The sequence below is a fragment of the Notechis scutatus genome, chromosome 2 (assembly GCF_049901735.1).
Source record: "Notechis scutatus isolate UNSWTSFEM ecotype Mainland chromosome 2, rNotScu1.2, whole genome shotgun sequence".
Classification (NCBI taxonomy): Eukaryota; Metazoa; Chordata; class Lepidosauria; order Squamata; family Elapidae; genus Notechis; species Notechis scutatus.
In genome coordinates this window covers 266,132,302-266,147,697 of record NC_142010.1, presented here as the reverse complement: position 1 = coordinate 266,147,697, position 15,396 = coordinate 266,132,302, and the positions used below count along the sequence as shown (strand labels likewise).

The 15,396-nt window shown below is 45.6% G+C and overlaps 1 protein-coding gene across 1 annotated transcript; it reads left to right on the top strand.

Moving 5' to 3' along the window:
- The first annotated feature begins 3,649 nt into the window (after window positions 1–3,649).
- Window positions 3,650–11,810, top strand: DCTN3 (dynactin subunit 3). The gene is made up of 7 exons (XM_087958718.1): window positions 3,650–3,806; window positions 7,114–7,198; window positions 7,750–7,836; window positions 8,562–8,645; window positions 9,478–9,536; window positions 10,607–10,667; window positions 11,301–11,810. The coding sequence occupies exons 1-7, from the start codon at window positions 3,702–3,704 to the stop codon at window positions 11,387–11,389; spliced, it is 570 nt and encodes a 189-aa protein (XP_087814844.1). The 5' UTR covers window positions 3,650–3,701; the 3' UTR covers window positions 11,390–11,810.
- The last annotated feature ends 3,586 nt before the right edge of the window (window positions 11,811–15,396 follow it).

Below are 15,396 nucleotides of genomic sequence, written 5' to 3'. Positions count from 1 at the left end.
GGGACAGTCACACTCTCCAAGCCCATCACAGAGTTCAATGAAGAGGGAATACAAAGCTGTTAGATCAGGGCTGTCAAACTGGATTCCTTTGAAGGCCGGTTCAGCATTGGAACTCTCCTCCGCAGGCCGGCCAGGGTGGGCAGGGGTGAGACAGGACAGACGCCCAAACAGCAGAGCTACAGGAGGCCATGGAGGCTAAAATGGGCTGCCAGGGGGTCGGGGGGCATAGGCACCCCATTTTGGTCAGCAGAGGCACCACAGGGTGGTCCTTTGATATTTCCAGGCTGGCCCCAAGAGCCAGATCTGGATCCCCGGGCCTTTAGTTTGATACTCGTGATAGATAGATAGATAGATAGATAGATAGATAGATAGATAGATGATAGATAGATGATAGATAGACAGACAGACAGACAGACAGACAGACGGTATTTATACACGATAGACAGACAGACAGAAAGACACATAGGCAGGCAGATGAGATAGGTAGGTAGATATAGATATATAGATATAGATAGATATTGATAGATGAGAGAGAGAGATTATAGATATATATAGATGATGATATAGATATGATAGATAGATAGATAGATAGATAGATAGATAGATAGATAGATAGATAGAGATAGATAGATACAGTAGATACAGTAGATACAGTAGATAGATGATAGAGATATGAGAAATATAGATAAGAGATAGAGATATGATAGAGATATGATAGATAGATATAGATAGAGATGATGATAAAGATATGATAGATACAGTAGATACAGTAAAGATAGATAGATAGATAGATAGATATGATGATAGAGATGGAGATATGATACATAGATATAGAGATACATAGAGATAGATGATGATATAGAGATATGATAGATACAGTAGATTAGATAGACAGATAGACAGACAGACAGATAGATAGATATGGATAGATAGACGGACAGAGGATCACATAAACAAACAAGCAAACAGGCAAGGAAATCCAGACCCATCAGCCACAGCTCTTCCTTTCCCCTCAGTACAGCAGGGAAGGTCAACTCAAAAGGACCAACACTGCATCCCGAACACCCATGAATTTACACGGCGAGGCCGCAATTGGGTTATTGACGTGCAATCTGCGGAAAACACTATCGAAATGATTCACACAAATGTTATTTAGCTGCAATACTTCCGTAATAAAAGGAATCAATGAGAGAGAGAAAAGACCTGTCCGGGGATTTGATTTTCTCATTTTAATGGCATACTTATTTACTCCCGCCAATCCTCCCATCGGATTTTCATTACACCACCTGGCGCTGTAAGTGGACCGGTATTGATAGGACCTGCTGACTTCAGCTGGCTTCCTGAGGGCGCAAATTAAAAATAACTCATATTCGGTGACAAGGTTGCGTGCTAAGTAGCTGCCCCTGGCACAGGCCGACCGGTATTTGAGAAGGAGCAAAAATCAGGAGCCTCTTATACAAATGTGTATTTTCTGAAGCTGATTTACGACTGCAGGTCTTTTAATCTGCAAGCTCAGAGCCAGTTTGGGCTAGGGATTAAGGCACCAGGCTAGAAACCAATCGATGGGGAGTTCTAGTCCTGCCTTAGGCATGAAAGCTGGCTGGGTGGCTTTGAGCCAACCACCAGGAGACAGTGAGTTCTAGTCTCATTTTAGGCATGAGAGCTGGGTGAGTGACTTTGGATCAATCACCAGGAGATGGTGAGTTCTAGTCCTGCCTTAGGCATGAGAGCTGGCTGGGTGACTTGGAGCCAACCACCAGGAGACAGTAAGTTCTAGTCCCGCCTTGGCCATGAGAGCCAGCTGGGTGACTTTGGGCCAGTCCCTCTTTCTCAAACTCAATCCACCTTACAAGGTGATTGTTGTGGGAAAAATTGGAGGAGGAAGGAGTTATCAGCTATACTGCCAGCCTGAGTTATTTAGGACAGTAATAAAAGTGGGATATAAATAAAAAAATAAATTTATCCCCCTTCCTGTGCTGACTGGCAACAAATTAACTACATTAACTAATGACTGAGTAACATCCATTGCACACTCTACTAAAATTTAAATTTGGGTTGAAATTTAGCATGTTGACTAAACGATCAGTAAATTCAGGTGAACATTCAAGGCACTCTCTCCAAAAATGAGTTGCTTCGGCAACCAAGAAAGATGCAGCCAATGGCTCCCAAGGTCTTGGTGTTGTTGGAAGAAAACCCCCGTTTGGTTCCAAGCCAGGAGAAAGACGCTGGGAATAAAATGGAGGCAGGCCGCATAGAAAGAAGGTCTCTGTTTATTTAGTTTCCAGAAACTTCAGTGACAGCAGAACGTTTCTGGAGTGGCTGACAAAATGGGTGAGTGAGTGGATGGATTTTATAGGGTTCTGAAGTTTGGTGAATGAGATGCTCCAGGGGGGTTGTGCATTGTAGTGAGCCTTGTGACTTTTACTATTTCAATGGTGGTGGGTTAATCTTATTATGTCCTAAAGGTCATGTCCTGTGTTTAGAATTGGGGTGGAGGGGTGTAAATTCTTAATCCCATCAGCTGCAACCTTCTCAGTCTGGAGGGATGGAGATGCTCCAGAATGAACCAATCTATTTTCAGAGTTTGTGCAGGTGTAAAAGAGATTTGGGGGTGCTTGGAGAGTCAAAGCCAAGTTCTCTGGACAATGGGGGGGAAGGCTTGGACGACCTCCCCCTCTTCTGCTGAGGGTCCATTGAAGCTCCATTGGGATGGTCCTGGAGAAGGAGGCTGAGGCATCCAGGGTGGGTTTTTTCGGCTTGTATTGTCCTTGTGAGTCGGCCAGAGTTGTGTTCTCACAATCAAATCTTTCCAAGCAATGGGCAGGTTTCATTCCGTCCCCTTGCAATCAATTCATCAGAATAGAGCTGGAAGGGTCCATTGGAGGTCATCTAGTCCAACCCCCTGCCAAAGCGGGAGACCCTTACAGAACCATAGAAGAACAGAGTTGGAAGGGGACCTTGGAGGTCATCTAGTCCAACCCCCTGCTGAAGCAGGAGACCCTTACAGAACCATAGAAGGACAGAGTTTGAAGATGACGTTGGAGTTCATCTAGTCCAACCCCCTGCTCAAACAGTTATATACAATTTGAGACAAACGGTTTTCCAATCTCTTCTTTTAAAAATCTTCTATTGACGAAGCAGCAGCGATGAGGGCTTGGCCTTCCATTAGCAGCAGGCTCGCTTTCCAGCAATGTCCTTCTTAGCGCAGCCCATGGAGGTCAAACCGGTCAAGATGGCGGCGACCCCCCACACACACACACACAGCCCGCCGCAATCCTGCAGCAAGGAGGAGACTCGATCCGCGGCCATTCCAATTCCAGGCAAGCAAGCCTCCCTCGCGGACGGCGAAACGACCCCCTCTGGCTAGGGATAATGGACCACGACTCCTGACTGCTGAGGCTTCGGGCCTAGAAGCCGACCGAGAAGCTTCCGCACGTCTCCATGGCAACGCCGTGTCGCTTTCCGGCTTCCTGGGGGAAAACATCCGGACCGTGGCCGTCCATCCATCCGAAGGATCGGTCATAGAGTTGTGAAAGGCTAGAGCGCCGCACCCGGTGACTAGCCTCTCGCATTGGCCGCCCCTATTTTCTCCCTTTGAGGCTGGGTGAACCATAGAGGCGCGCCGTCGGAGGCCTAGAGCGGCACCCCCGCTCGGAAGTTTCTGATTGGCTCCCCAGCGCCGGTTGACGGTTGGAGCCAAGATGGCCGTGTCTGAGGTGCAGCAGCTGCAAAGCCGTCTTGATGCCTTGGAAGAGCGGATGTTCGGGGCCCCCGCCGGAGCCGCGTCCGCGGGAGCCCCCCGGAAAGTAAGTCCCGGGGTTGGGGGAAGCCGTCTCCTCCATCGGGGGGGGGACGGGGGCAGGTATCACAAAGCCCATCATCCCCTGCCAGCCGTTGGTTGGGCTCTGCTGGGAGTGCATTGTGAGGTGCGGGGCAGCCAAGGAAAGCGAGATGCGCTGCCTTTATTTTTAGTTTGGTTTTGGGGGTTTTTTGTGTGTGTTTTTTTAAAAATCTGACACGTTTCCTGCCTCTGTTGCCACGACGACACGTGTAACTCGGGGAACGTCAGAAAGGGGTCCGCTGCCCATTCTCCCCATCTAGGCCTGGCGTGGGAACAGCTGGCCTGTCAGGTGAACGAGGAATTTCCTTCCCACCTCTCAAAAAAAAACACCACAATTTTCCCCTCCTCTGACAAAAGGACAACAGTTCCCATCGTGCACAACGGCTGCCAGGCTTCCTGGGCAGAGAACAGGGTGCAAATTCTTTTCATGTTTTTTTTTTTTTTTTTTTTTCTTTATTTATTTATTTTATTTAACAATTTTTTACAAAATAATAATATAATTTATAAAATTTTTTAATATATAATTTTCTCCCCCCCCCCCCCCCCCCCTCCCCTCCCTCCCCCCCCCCCCCCCCCCCCCTCCCTTTCCTCCCTTTTTTCCTTTTTCTTCCTCCCCTTTCCCCTTTCCCCCCCCCTTCTTCTCCCCTCCCCCCCCCCCCCCCCCCCCCCTCCCTCCTTTCTCCCCCCTTCCCCCCCTTTTTTTTTTTCCTCCCCCCTCCCTTTTTTTTCCCCCCCCCCCCCCCCCCCCCCCCTCCCCTTCCCCTCCCCCCCCCCCCCCCCCCCTTTCCTCCCCCCCCCCTTTCCCCCCCCCCCCCCTCCTCCCCCCCCCCCCCTTCCCCCCCCTCCCTTTTTCCCCCTTTTCCCCTTCCCCCCCCCCCCCCCCCCCCCCCCCCCCCCCCCCCCCCCCTCCCCCCCCCCCCCCCCCCCCCCCCCCCCCCCCCCTTTTCCTCTTTTCCCCCTTCCCCCCCCCCCCCCCCCCCCCCCCCCCCCCCCCCCCCCCCCCCCCCCCCCCCCCCCCCCCCCCCCCCCCCCCCCCCCCCCCCCCCCCCCCCCCCCCCCCCCCCCCCCCCCCCCCCCCCCCCCCCTCCCCCCCCCCCCCCCCCCCCCCCCCCCCCCCCCCCCCCCCCCCCCAGCTTGTTTTCTTTTTGAGCTTTTCAGGCAAAAAAAAAATGAATTTGACTAAAATTCTCCCCTTTGGAATAATATCTTTAATTTCCTTCCATTTGTTGAAATAAAGGTGCCCAATAGGTGTGCTGGTGTAGGTGTGTATAATAATTACATTAAAGATTATAATTACAACAGTAAAAACTAATGGAGATGGGGGAAAAGAAGGATGGAAAGAGTAGAAGATGCAGAAAAGGGGAACAGCTGAGAAATTCAAAAGAAAAAAGCCCAACAATACAGGCAGTCCTTGATTTATGGCCACAATTGAGCCCAAAATATCTGTTGTTAAGTGAGACATTGGTTAAGTGAGTTTTGCCCCAGTTTACAACCTTTCTTGCCACAGCTGTTAAGTGAATCACTGCAGTTTTTAAATTAGTAACCTGGTTGTTAAGTGAATCTGGCTTCCCCATTGACTTTGCTCGTCAGAAGGTCACAGAAAGGGATCACATAACCTTGGGATACAGCAACCATCATAAATCTGAGCCAGTTGCCATGAATTTTGATCACATGATCATGGGGATGCTACAACAACGGTCGTAAGTGTGGAAAATGGTCATACGTCACTTTTTTCAGTGCTGTTGTAACTAAATGAACTGTTGTAAGTCAAGGACTACCTGTATCCCTTTTAATTATTAAGACACCAGCCAATTTATTTGGTATGTCCGATGTAACTTTTTTTCTTCTCATGTCATTCTGGTGGCCTCTCATTTTTAAACTCACTTTCGGTTCATTCTCAATTTCGTCATAGAATTTGTTCCTCTTTCATGAAATCTTTTAGACACAGTCTGTCTATCGAGGCAGACACTATTAAAATTAACTTCTGGCTCCATTGTTCAAAAATATCCTTTGGTGTGTCCAATGTTAACATATTTTGCTTCTGTTGTACCCAAATCAGAGGAAGAGGAGGAGGATGCGTGGGAGTCAGGGCCAGCATCAGGGCAACCTGACAGCTCTGAGGGCGAAGAGGGAATGGAGCTGGCAGAGAAAGAGAGAGACAGGTGGAGCCTTGGCCATCCATCAGCCCTCAGATGGAGAGTCAACAGCCCCCAGGTCTAGAAGTGGCTGATGAGGAAGAGGAGGAACAGCTAGGTCCAGTGCGTGACGCACAGATGCACAGAAGGCAGAGGAGAGGAGAGCAGTGGAAATCTATGAGCTGGTCCTTGGGACGGAAGAGCCACCGCTACTAGCGAAACGCCACCTTAGCTCTGAGGATAAAAGGCAGGGGGCGGAGATGAATAGATGTGGCAGACAATTATTCATCTCTCGGACAGATATATTTAGATAGATAGATAGATAGAACAATAAGCGATTGAATCACACTAGGAAACAGTCCATATAAATTGTAAGGATACAAGCGGCAAAGTTACAGTCCTACAGTCACAAGTGGGAGGGGATGGGTGATAAGGAGTGATGAGAAGATTAATAGTAATAGTAGTGCAGACGTTTTAAATAGTTGGACAGTCTTGAGGGAATGAGTTGTTTAGCAGAGTGATTGCATTTTGGGAGAAGAACTGTCCTTGTATCTAGTTGTTCTGGTGTGCTGTGCTCTATAGCGTCGTCTTGAGGGAAAGAGTTGAAACAGTTTATGCCCGGGATGTGAGGGGTCTGTTGATATTTTCACAGCCCTCTTTTTGACTCGTGCAGGATACAGGTCCTCAACTGAAGGCAGGTTGGTAGTAATTGTTTTTTTCTGCAGTCCTAATTATCCTTTATTTATTAGCCTGCGGTGAGAGAGAAAATTTTTGCCGGGGCTGCTGGTTCTCCTATTAAAGGAATCTTTGAGTTCACTTCAGAGGGTTTGTGGTGTTTGGTGAGCTGGGTCAGAACAGCTTCATTCCATAATGTTGAGTTCTTCTCCTTTAGTTGTAATCTTTAGTTCCCTCTAGTGTCCAATATTTAGTAAATTACTTTTCCATTTATCACTTATGGTTCAAAATCAGTTTAAAGCAGTTGGGTGGACAGATGCTGGCTGGGGAATTCTGGGAGTTGAAGTCCACTCATCTTAAAGCTGCCAACTTTGAAAAACACTGCTTCAAACCAACCTGTATGCAGCTTTCTGTTTTTTCTTTCCAGTTGCGAATAACGGTTTCCTCCCCCACCCCTTCTAGATAGCAGATGGCTTAGGCAAAGTTCAAGGCTCCTTGGGAAACATTGCAAGCAAAAGAGAGAGAGTTAAAATTCTTTTCAAAAAAAGTAAGTGATTTTCTTTCTTTTTTTTTCTAATAGAAAATGCTGGTTTGTCCTATCAGCTGCCTTAAAAGGGGTCTCATAACTGCTGAATGTGGATGGAGCCTGATTTAAACTGATGGTGTTACCAGATTGTTTCCTGAATGTAATGCAACTTTCATAAAGATGAATTTTCATCACATTGGTTTTTGGAGCTTTTTGATTTGAGTTTTAATTAAGCATGTTTGCTGCCCACAATCTGTTGGTAGTGGAGTTTTAAGGCGGCAAGAATAATTAACTCTCAGTTAATAATAATTTAGCATTAATACTTGGCCAACCCTATTCATCTAGAACAGGGGCCAGGGCTCTCCAAACTTGGCAACTTTAAGACTTGTGGACTTCCAGAATTCCCCAGTCAGCCATGTGAAGTTGCCAAGTTTGGAAATCCCTGATTTAGGACAGTTCCAAGAAAAAGCAATCACAAGACTTGTTACTGTCCTTTTAAGCATCCAGCATATGCTTCTATCATTGCTGCATTCTAAAATTCAAATTCTGTTTTATGTTGTTCCTTCTCTAAGTCGAAGACATCCTAAAATACCTGGATCCCCAGTACATTGACCGAATGGCCGTGCCAGATGCCATGAAACTGCAGTTCATATTGGCAGGTAGATCTATTGCAGGCCCCTATATTCTGGATTTTTAGCAGTAGATTTTTAATGTGTAAAATGCTGACTTGCACTAGAACGACTTTTTGTCATTCACTTTTTAAATTGAAATGATCCGAATGCTATATTTCAAGCACAGTTTTTAGGTCATAATCATGTGCACGTTTACCTGGCAATGATCCTTATGTTCCTCCAACACTGGATCCTCCAACACTGGAAGTTTTAAAAAATATTTTGGATAGCCATTTGTCTGAAATGGTGTAGGGTTTCCTGCCTTAGCAGGGGGTTGGACTAGAAGACCTCCAAGGTCCTTTCCAACTCTGTTATTCTATTCTTAATCAATGGTGCATAGATCTAAACAGATCAGTTTTAAGTTATCTTCAGGTTTGTTTTTAGATAGCCTGCTTTGATGAGTTATTAATCTGTGGGGTCCTTGGTGCCCCCTGAACTGGGTGGTTTTCTTGCAGACATTTCATGACCTAACTAGGTAACATCATCTATGCTATAGGAGAGAGAGGCTTTGCAGAGTGGAGGAGGAGGAAGAGAAGGATTGTGGGGTGTTCTCTGGGCTTTGTGGTTTTCTCGCAGTCGTTTTATTACCCAACTAGGGAACATCATGCGTGCTTGTTAATCTGCTGCTTCAGGGCACAGGTCACGTGATCTGTTGCTACTGGACCAGAAATATAGTTTTTGCCTGACTTATGTCGTGCTTTTCCCACCACCAGAAGAACAGTCCATCATGACGCAGGCAGCACTTCTGGAGCAGGTGAAGAGCCTGCAGCCCTATTTGGACAGCGCACATATCAAAGGTGAGTGACTCCCTGTCCTTTATCCCTGAGGGAATCAAGATCACAAGAAAGATGTTGAGACTCTAGAAAGAGCGCAGAGAAGAGCAACCAGGATGATTAGAGGACTGGAGACTAAAAGATATGAAGAACCGTTGCAGGAATTGGGTATGTCCAGTCCAGTGAAGAGAAGCATGATAGCAGCATTCTAATATTTGAGGGGCTGCCACCAAGAAGAGGGGGTCAATTTATTCTCCAAAGCACCAGAAAGCAGGACAAGAAGTAACGGATGGAAAAATAATCATGGAGAGAAGGGAGTTAGGAGAAATTTCCTGACAGTGAAAACAGTTCCTCAGTGGAACACTTGCCTCTAGAAGTTGTGGGCGCTCCAACACTGGAAATTCCTAAGAAAGGAGATTGGACAACTGTTTGTCTGACATGGTATAGGATCTCCTGTCTGAGCAGAGGGTTGGACTAGAAAACCTCCAAGGTCCCTTCCAACTCTGTTATTCCGTTCCTTATGCCAAGCCTACGGCTATCACACTTTCCCAAAGGATCAGCTGCTCACTTGATTATGATTCATAAATATAGGTGGTCCTCAATGTACAACCATTTGTTCAGCAATCGCTTAGTGGTGGAGAGCTGGTGGCTTCCTGGGCACCGACTCAGCTTCTTGCCTTAACAAAAAACTTTTATTTGTAGTTTGAAGGGAGAGGATCATAATGGGGGATTTTTCGGAGCTGAACTGTTTCCTGGATAGCCCCCAAGGGCCATTGGGGGGAGATGGGGCCCCTGTTTCCATTTTGAACAGTCGTAACAAGAGCCTGGCTTCTATTTTTTTTGTGGTCTCTTGCAGCTTCTCCTGATCATGCCACCAAGCTCCAGCGACTTTCACAAATACACCTTCAGCAACAGGTCAGCGCTGAGCTGGAAAATGCTCTGAGAACTCGCCTCCAGAAGCCTGTGTCCACTCCCACCTGAGGCCCCACCTGTCTGTAGCAGACCCATCACCTTCGTTATGAGCAAACGTCCAAAATCAAATATCACTGGTTAGATTGTGCTGGGGTTTGTCCCAACTCTGTGCGGTAGGGAGTCAAAGGAAAAGCAAGCGTGGCAGCTGCATCTTCAATCACACAACTGCCTTCTTGTTCCAAAGTTCCTTTTTCAAGAGGCAATTGGACTTTCTGGTTTTCCTTTGAAGACATTTCGCTTCTCATCCAAGAAGCTTCTTCAGCTTTTGGATGAAGAAGAGCTGAAGAAGCTTCTTGGATGAGAAGCGAAACGTCTTCAAAGGAAAACCAGAAAGTCCAGTTGCCTCTTGAAAAAGCACCTTTGGGACAACCATGACCTGGATGGCTGACAACCTCCATAGAAACTGCCCTCTTGCAGGTTTGGACAAACACAGAAGCTGTTAGGGTCAGACAGGCTGCATTTATGTGAATTTCCTCATTTTTGGGGGGGGTGTCATTGCACTGTATAGTGGACCATAAATTAATAGAAAACCAAACTTAAAACTGACCAAACTTCTTCACTTGGTATATGAATGCAGCCACTAGGTCTTGATCTAGTCTGGTTAAAGAAATGGGATAAACAGTAAATTACAGCAAAGAACTTGTGGCTAGATCAGGAAACTCATACTGTAGAGGTAGCATTAAAAGGTTATTTCCTATGATTCAGAAGTTGCTAATAACAAATTTCCCTGAGGAAATTAAAATCTCTCTCAATTGGCAGCTGTTTCCCAGCATCTTGAGAGCAGAGAAATTCTACCATTTATCTACATGCTGCCAACAAAGTCCTGTCTTTAAAGCGATGGTGCTAAATTTTCCACATTTTGTTTTAATCCCAAATCTTTAACAGTTTGCAAGATTAAGAAACAAGTCACCCTGCCTGTGGGGTGAAATGGAGCATTTGCAGCATTTTAGCACTTAAAATGCCCAATCCCAGATGAGAAAATATGGATTGACTGAACTCTTCTCATCCTGCAGGATCAGTGTGAAGCTGTGACCGAGACCATCCGGTTACTTCTGGAAGATTACAACAAAATGATATCCTTTTTCTCACCAAGTTTGGAATGTGTAATATTGTGCTGCTCACCTGGAACTGCCCGTTTCACTAGCTCAGCTTTCCTCTGGGTTATTTATTTGTACCAGAAGCATCAAGTCTTTCATTTACCATGAGAGTTTCTTGGGTTGTCCAAATGAGAGTTTCATTTGCTTGCTTCTGATTTCACAGAATCCTAGAATCCTAGGGCTGGAAGGGACCTTGGAGGTCTTCTAGTCCAACCCCCTGCCCAAGGCAGGAGACCTCCAACCATCCTGGATTAATGGTTGTCCAGTCTCTTCTTAAAAACCTCCAGGGTTACAGCACCCACAACTTCTGGAGGCAACTTCCACTCCACTGATTGATTATTCTCACCGTCAGGAAATTTCTCCTTATTTCTAGTTTGTCTCCTTGATTAATTTTCACCCATTACTTCTTGTTCTGCCTTCAGGTGCTTTGGAGAATAGATTGACAAACACACACACACACCCTTATTTTTTTCCTGTGACAGCCCTTCAAGTATTGGAAGATGCTATCGCGCCTTCCTTAATCCTTTTCTTCATTAGGCTGAGCATGTCTCCAGCCATTTTTTTTCCAGCTTTTCTCAGCTCCTCTTTTCCTTAAAGATTTCTTTGCAGACCCTCCTCCTTTCCAAACAGTTTGTCCAGTGGGATGAGATGCTGACCCAGCTGGAAGCTGCCAAGCAGGTGAAGCCCATACCTGAGTGAAGACAAGGCTTTGGGCTCCAGGCGGATCTCCTGCGTCCGTTGGGCTCCAGGCGGATCTCCTGCGTCAGATCCCAGATCTCCATGTTAACAGCTCTTGCCTAGGAACCCGTTAGCGCTCCTTGAGCTTCCTCCGGTATCGTGGCATCCAAGGGTATCCAATCTTGGCAGCTTTAGGTCTTGTGGACTTCAACTCCCAGAATTCCCCAGGCTGAGGAGTTCTGGGAGTTGAAGTTCACAAGTCTTAAAAGTCACCCAGGTGATGTCAATCTGGAAGCTACGTCCTGACCCTTTGGAGCTAAATTATATCATCTTTAGAGTTTAATTTATTTTTAGTCTTCATTCAGCCAATTCGTGGGGAACGCATGACTTGTTGCAAATACCTGTTATTGTGGACCACAATAAAATCCTCATGAATCCTCAACCGTCTGGCTGGCCTTTGGTTATTTAAGGCAGCGTAGGAACTCATTCGTCCTTTTAGAATCACATTGAAGGCACCAGAGAGGTGGGAGTTACATTTTTGGAGTGGCTTAAGCCTTCAGAATAAGCCTTAATAAATTACATTTCCCTCTGACAAAACCTTGGTAGCCACATTTTCTTCATAGGTCAGATTTAAACGCTGCCCGTTTCATTCTCGTAAAAACCACCCAGTTTCCTTTCCGGAAGATGAGTCCCTTAAAATTAGCAGGAAAGATTTTTACTAAAAGAGAAACAGACACTGAGAATTTGTCACTTTTTAACAGAGAATTCTTCTTGATGCTTCCAAAGAATTCTCTTTGTCAAGAGATCTCGAAGCGGATGATGGGAAAGAAATATGAAATTAGTTGGAGTCAAACACGGCAATTTGGATTCCTCAGACATCCAAGAGCCACAAAGTACTGATCAATGTTAGCAGTTGTTCTAGGCAACCCCTCCTTTACCTCCCTCCCATCTTCTCTTACTCTCCTCTTCTTCCTCCTCGCCCTCCCTTCTCCCGTCCTCTTCCCCCTCCCATCTCCTCTTTCTCTTCCCCTCCTTGTCCTTCCTCTTCCTCCCGTCCTCTTCCTCCTCCCCATCTCCATCTTCTCTTCCTCTTCTTCCTCTTCTTCCTCCCCCCTTCCTCTTTTTCCTTCTCCTCCTTCTCCTCCTCCTCCTCTTCCATCTTTTCCTCCTTCTCCCACTTCCTTCCCTCCCCCCAATAGAGGCAACTGTGGCCAATGCCATTGAGCAACACCCCCTTTCACTTCTTGTCTCTCTGAATTTTCACATGTTTTAGGGCAGATTCCTGGAATTTCCACCCATCTCCTGCAGATTGGTGTGAATTGAGACTTATTCTACGGATCAAATCCTGTCCCTATTGAGTGACTAAAAATTGACTGCCCTAACTCAGAATTTACAAGCAGCAACTAATCTGTGCCTGCATGTTCTGCCCAAACCAAACCACAAGGTGGCTTAATAGCTTACTGGGGTTTACACAGAATTCTCAGATGAACTGAGGTCCCCAAAACATCCTGAACCACAAACTACACAACCTCATTTCAGCCTGGCCTAGGACCCTGTTCCAACCAAGAGAAGGCACTCTACTCCCCATGTGGAAAAAGACAAAATGCTGCATTAGTTCATCAGCCTTCTATACAAAGAGTGTAGACTGGACCCAACAGGAATGCTGCCTCTAGGAAAACCTGAAATTGGGAAACGATACAACGAACAGTGAAAGGTTTTCTCTATGTTCAAAAGAGTAGAACTTGTTTTATTTCTTAAACGCATTTCTATCCTGCAATCAAAAAGGACCCATAGTGGCGCAGCGGTTACAATGCAGCATTGCAGGCTGACTCTGCCCACTGCCAGCCTTTCCATTCTGACCAACTCCAGGTTGACACAGCCTTCCATCCTTCCAAGGTTGATAAAACGAGGACCCAGATTGTTGGGGACAATTTGCTGACTCCGTAATCCACCTTAGGTCTGCAAAGCACTCTGAAGCGGTATATAAGTCTAAGTGCTACGGCTAAAAAGATCCTCGGTAGCTTATATAGAATCATCCATGGTAGCAATAGCACTTAGACTTGTATACCGCTTCACAATGCTTTACAGCCCTCTCAAAGCGGTTTACAGAGTCAGCATATTGTCCTCCAACAATCTGAGTCCTCATTTTACCCACCTCGGAAGGACGGAAGTCTGAGTCCACCTGGAGCCTGGTGGGATTCGAACTGCCAGAATGTAGGCAGCTGGCTGCAGAAGTAGTTTGCAGTGCTGCACTCTTAACTGCGCCACAGAGGCTCCTAATCACCTTTCTAGCAACACAAATACAAAAGCAAGAATCAGCCAAAAATACAAAAGTGAAAACAATGCAAATGGAATCTAAAATGATTTCAGTTTGAATGCAATTGGTTCATTCTGAACACAGTAACATCCGTACCTGGAAGAGGTTGTGCACACTTATTGCAACCATTATGCTAGTGTCAGTTTTGTATTGTTCTTTTTTTTTTCATCCTAAAAGATTTTAAGTTTGTTTTTCATTCGAATTGTACAGCTTGTATGTTATATTAAAGGTTGGGGGGGGGGGGAAATATGATTCATCTTGGTCTGATTTTTTTTTATTAACATCTGGCATGTTGGCAAGGACGTGTGGCCTTTTTATAACTACCGTATAGGATACTACAAGCACTTTACAAATGCGGAAAGGGTTTCAGACAGAAAAAGTCTTTGCGGAAGTAGCAGTCAAACCACGAAACCAGCAAAGCAGAGAAGGTCTGGCCTCCCTTGGACAGTGGTCAGATTGGGAGTGTTGAGTTAGATTCCTGCCCTGAGTTGAGGGTTGGACGCTGGGCCCCAAGTTGGTAGGTTGAGGTTTAGGAATTCTTCCAGGAAGAGTATTTGGCCAGTGGAACCACTGGCCCAGGTTGGTGTGGTGTCTGTTAGGGATAACATTGTTTACCCTAACTGGTTTGGGTAAAAATAATAAATATGGTATCATGGTTTGTTAGTTAAAGTGTGTGTAACTTTAACAGCAAGAATGTAATTAAGGGTGTGGTTGTAAAAGCACTATATATGAAGCGAGGCAAATGCAGCTCTCTCTCTCTCTGGCTTACTGAACCCTAATTACTGGCTGGCTTATTGAAGACTGCGTTCTTGCTGGATCGGGGAGGAGAAGAAGTGTTGGATTACTTTGAAGATATTTCTCAACGGAGAGAAGATAAGTTTTGGACAGATTTATTATATGTGTACTGACACTGGCTATTCAACACGGACTTTGCAAATAGAGTATCCCTGACAAGACTTGACTGATATGATATATGACTACTGCACTGTTTATTATGACTATGCTATAATTCTTAAATGGAATAAACTATATTCTTGATAGCACAAGCTTATCTGTATTTTTACTGCGTGTTAACTAGAAGACTTATCTCACACATTTACCTGTCTTCCTATCTGAAGCTGCACGTTCTGTTTAGTTTGTTTTCCTTAACACTTGTTGGGGAATCCAGGCTTAACAGTGTCCCTTCATTGGATAGGAGAGAAGCAATATAAATTACTCTTTTATAATCAATCTTATACAATAATACATTTAGCATATCAAACAGACTAGGAGATTCTTTCATTTCTTTAATGCTCTTGTCAGCTTTCTCTGTATTTGCATAAAACCCCTTCCCTTCTGTCGTTTCTATTTCTACTGAATGAAGTTATATCCTGGCCTGGTCATCCACATACAGACCATACATTCCACAGAGACGTGATACATTGTTAGAACAACAGGAAGATCTGACCAGGCTAAGGAGAATAAGATAAGAATATACATCAAAAGTGAAGCTTGGCAGCCCAGGAATAAGTAGAAGATAAAAACATTGAGGCCCACTGTCATGACGACCCCCCAAGTTGGTAGTTTAACATATAGAAAATAAGGGGGGGGGGCTTTTTAGGTGTGGCGTGTTCTGTGCCGGGATATAAAATGTATTGTTAAAGGAGTGAAATTTGCTCTCCTTGTACTCGATCCAATTGAGAAGAGTCTTGGAGGCCGCGCTTTCAACTAC

Bases quoted from the DNA above. Each gene is read 5' to 3' on its own strand.
- DCTN3 (XM_087958718.1), top strand. From the start codon at position 3,702: ATGGCCGTGTCTGAGGTGCAGCAGCTGCAAAGCCGTCTTGATGCCTTG. The intron at 7,837-8,561 runs GTAGATCTATTG...TCCCACCACCAG, and splicing joins ACTGCAGTTCATATTGGCAG to AAGAACAGTCCATCATGACG. The intron at 8,646-9,477 runs GTGAGTGACTCC...GGTCTCTTGCAG, and splicing joins GGACAGCGCACATATCAAAG to CTTCTCCTGATCATGCCACC.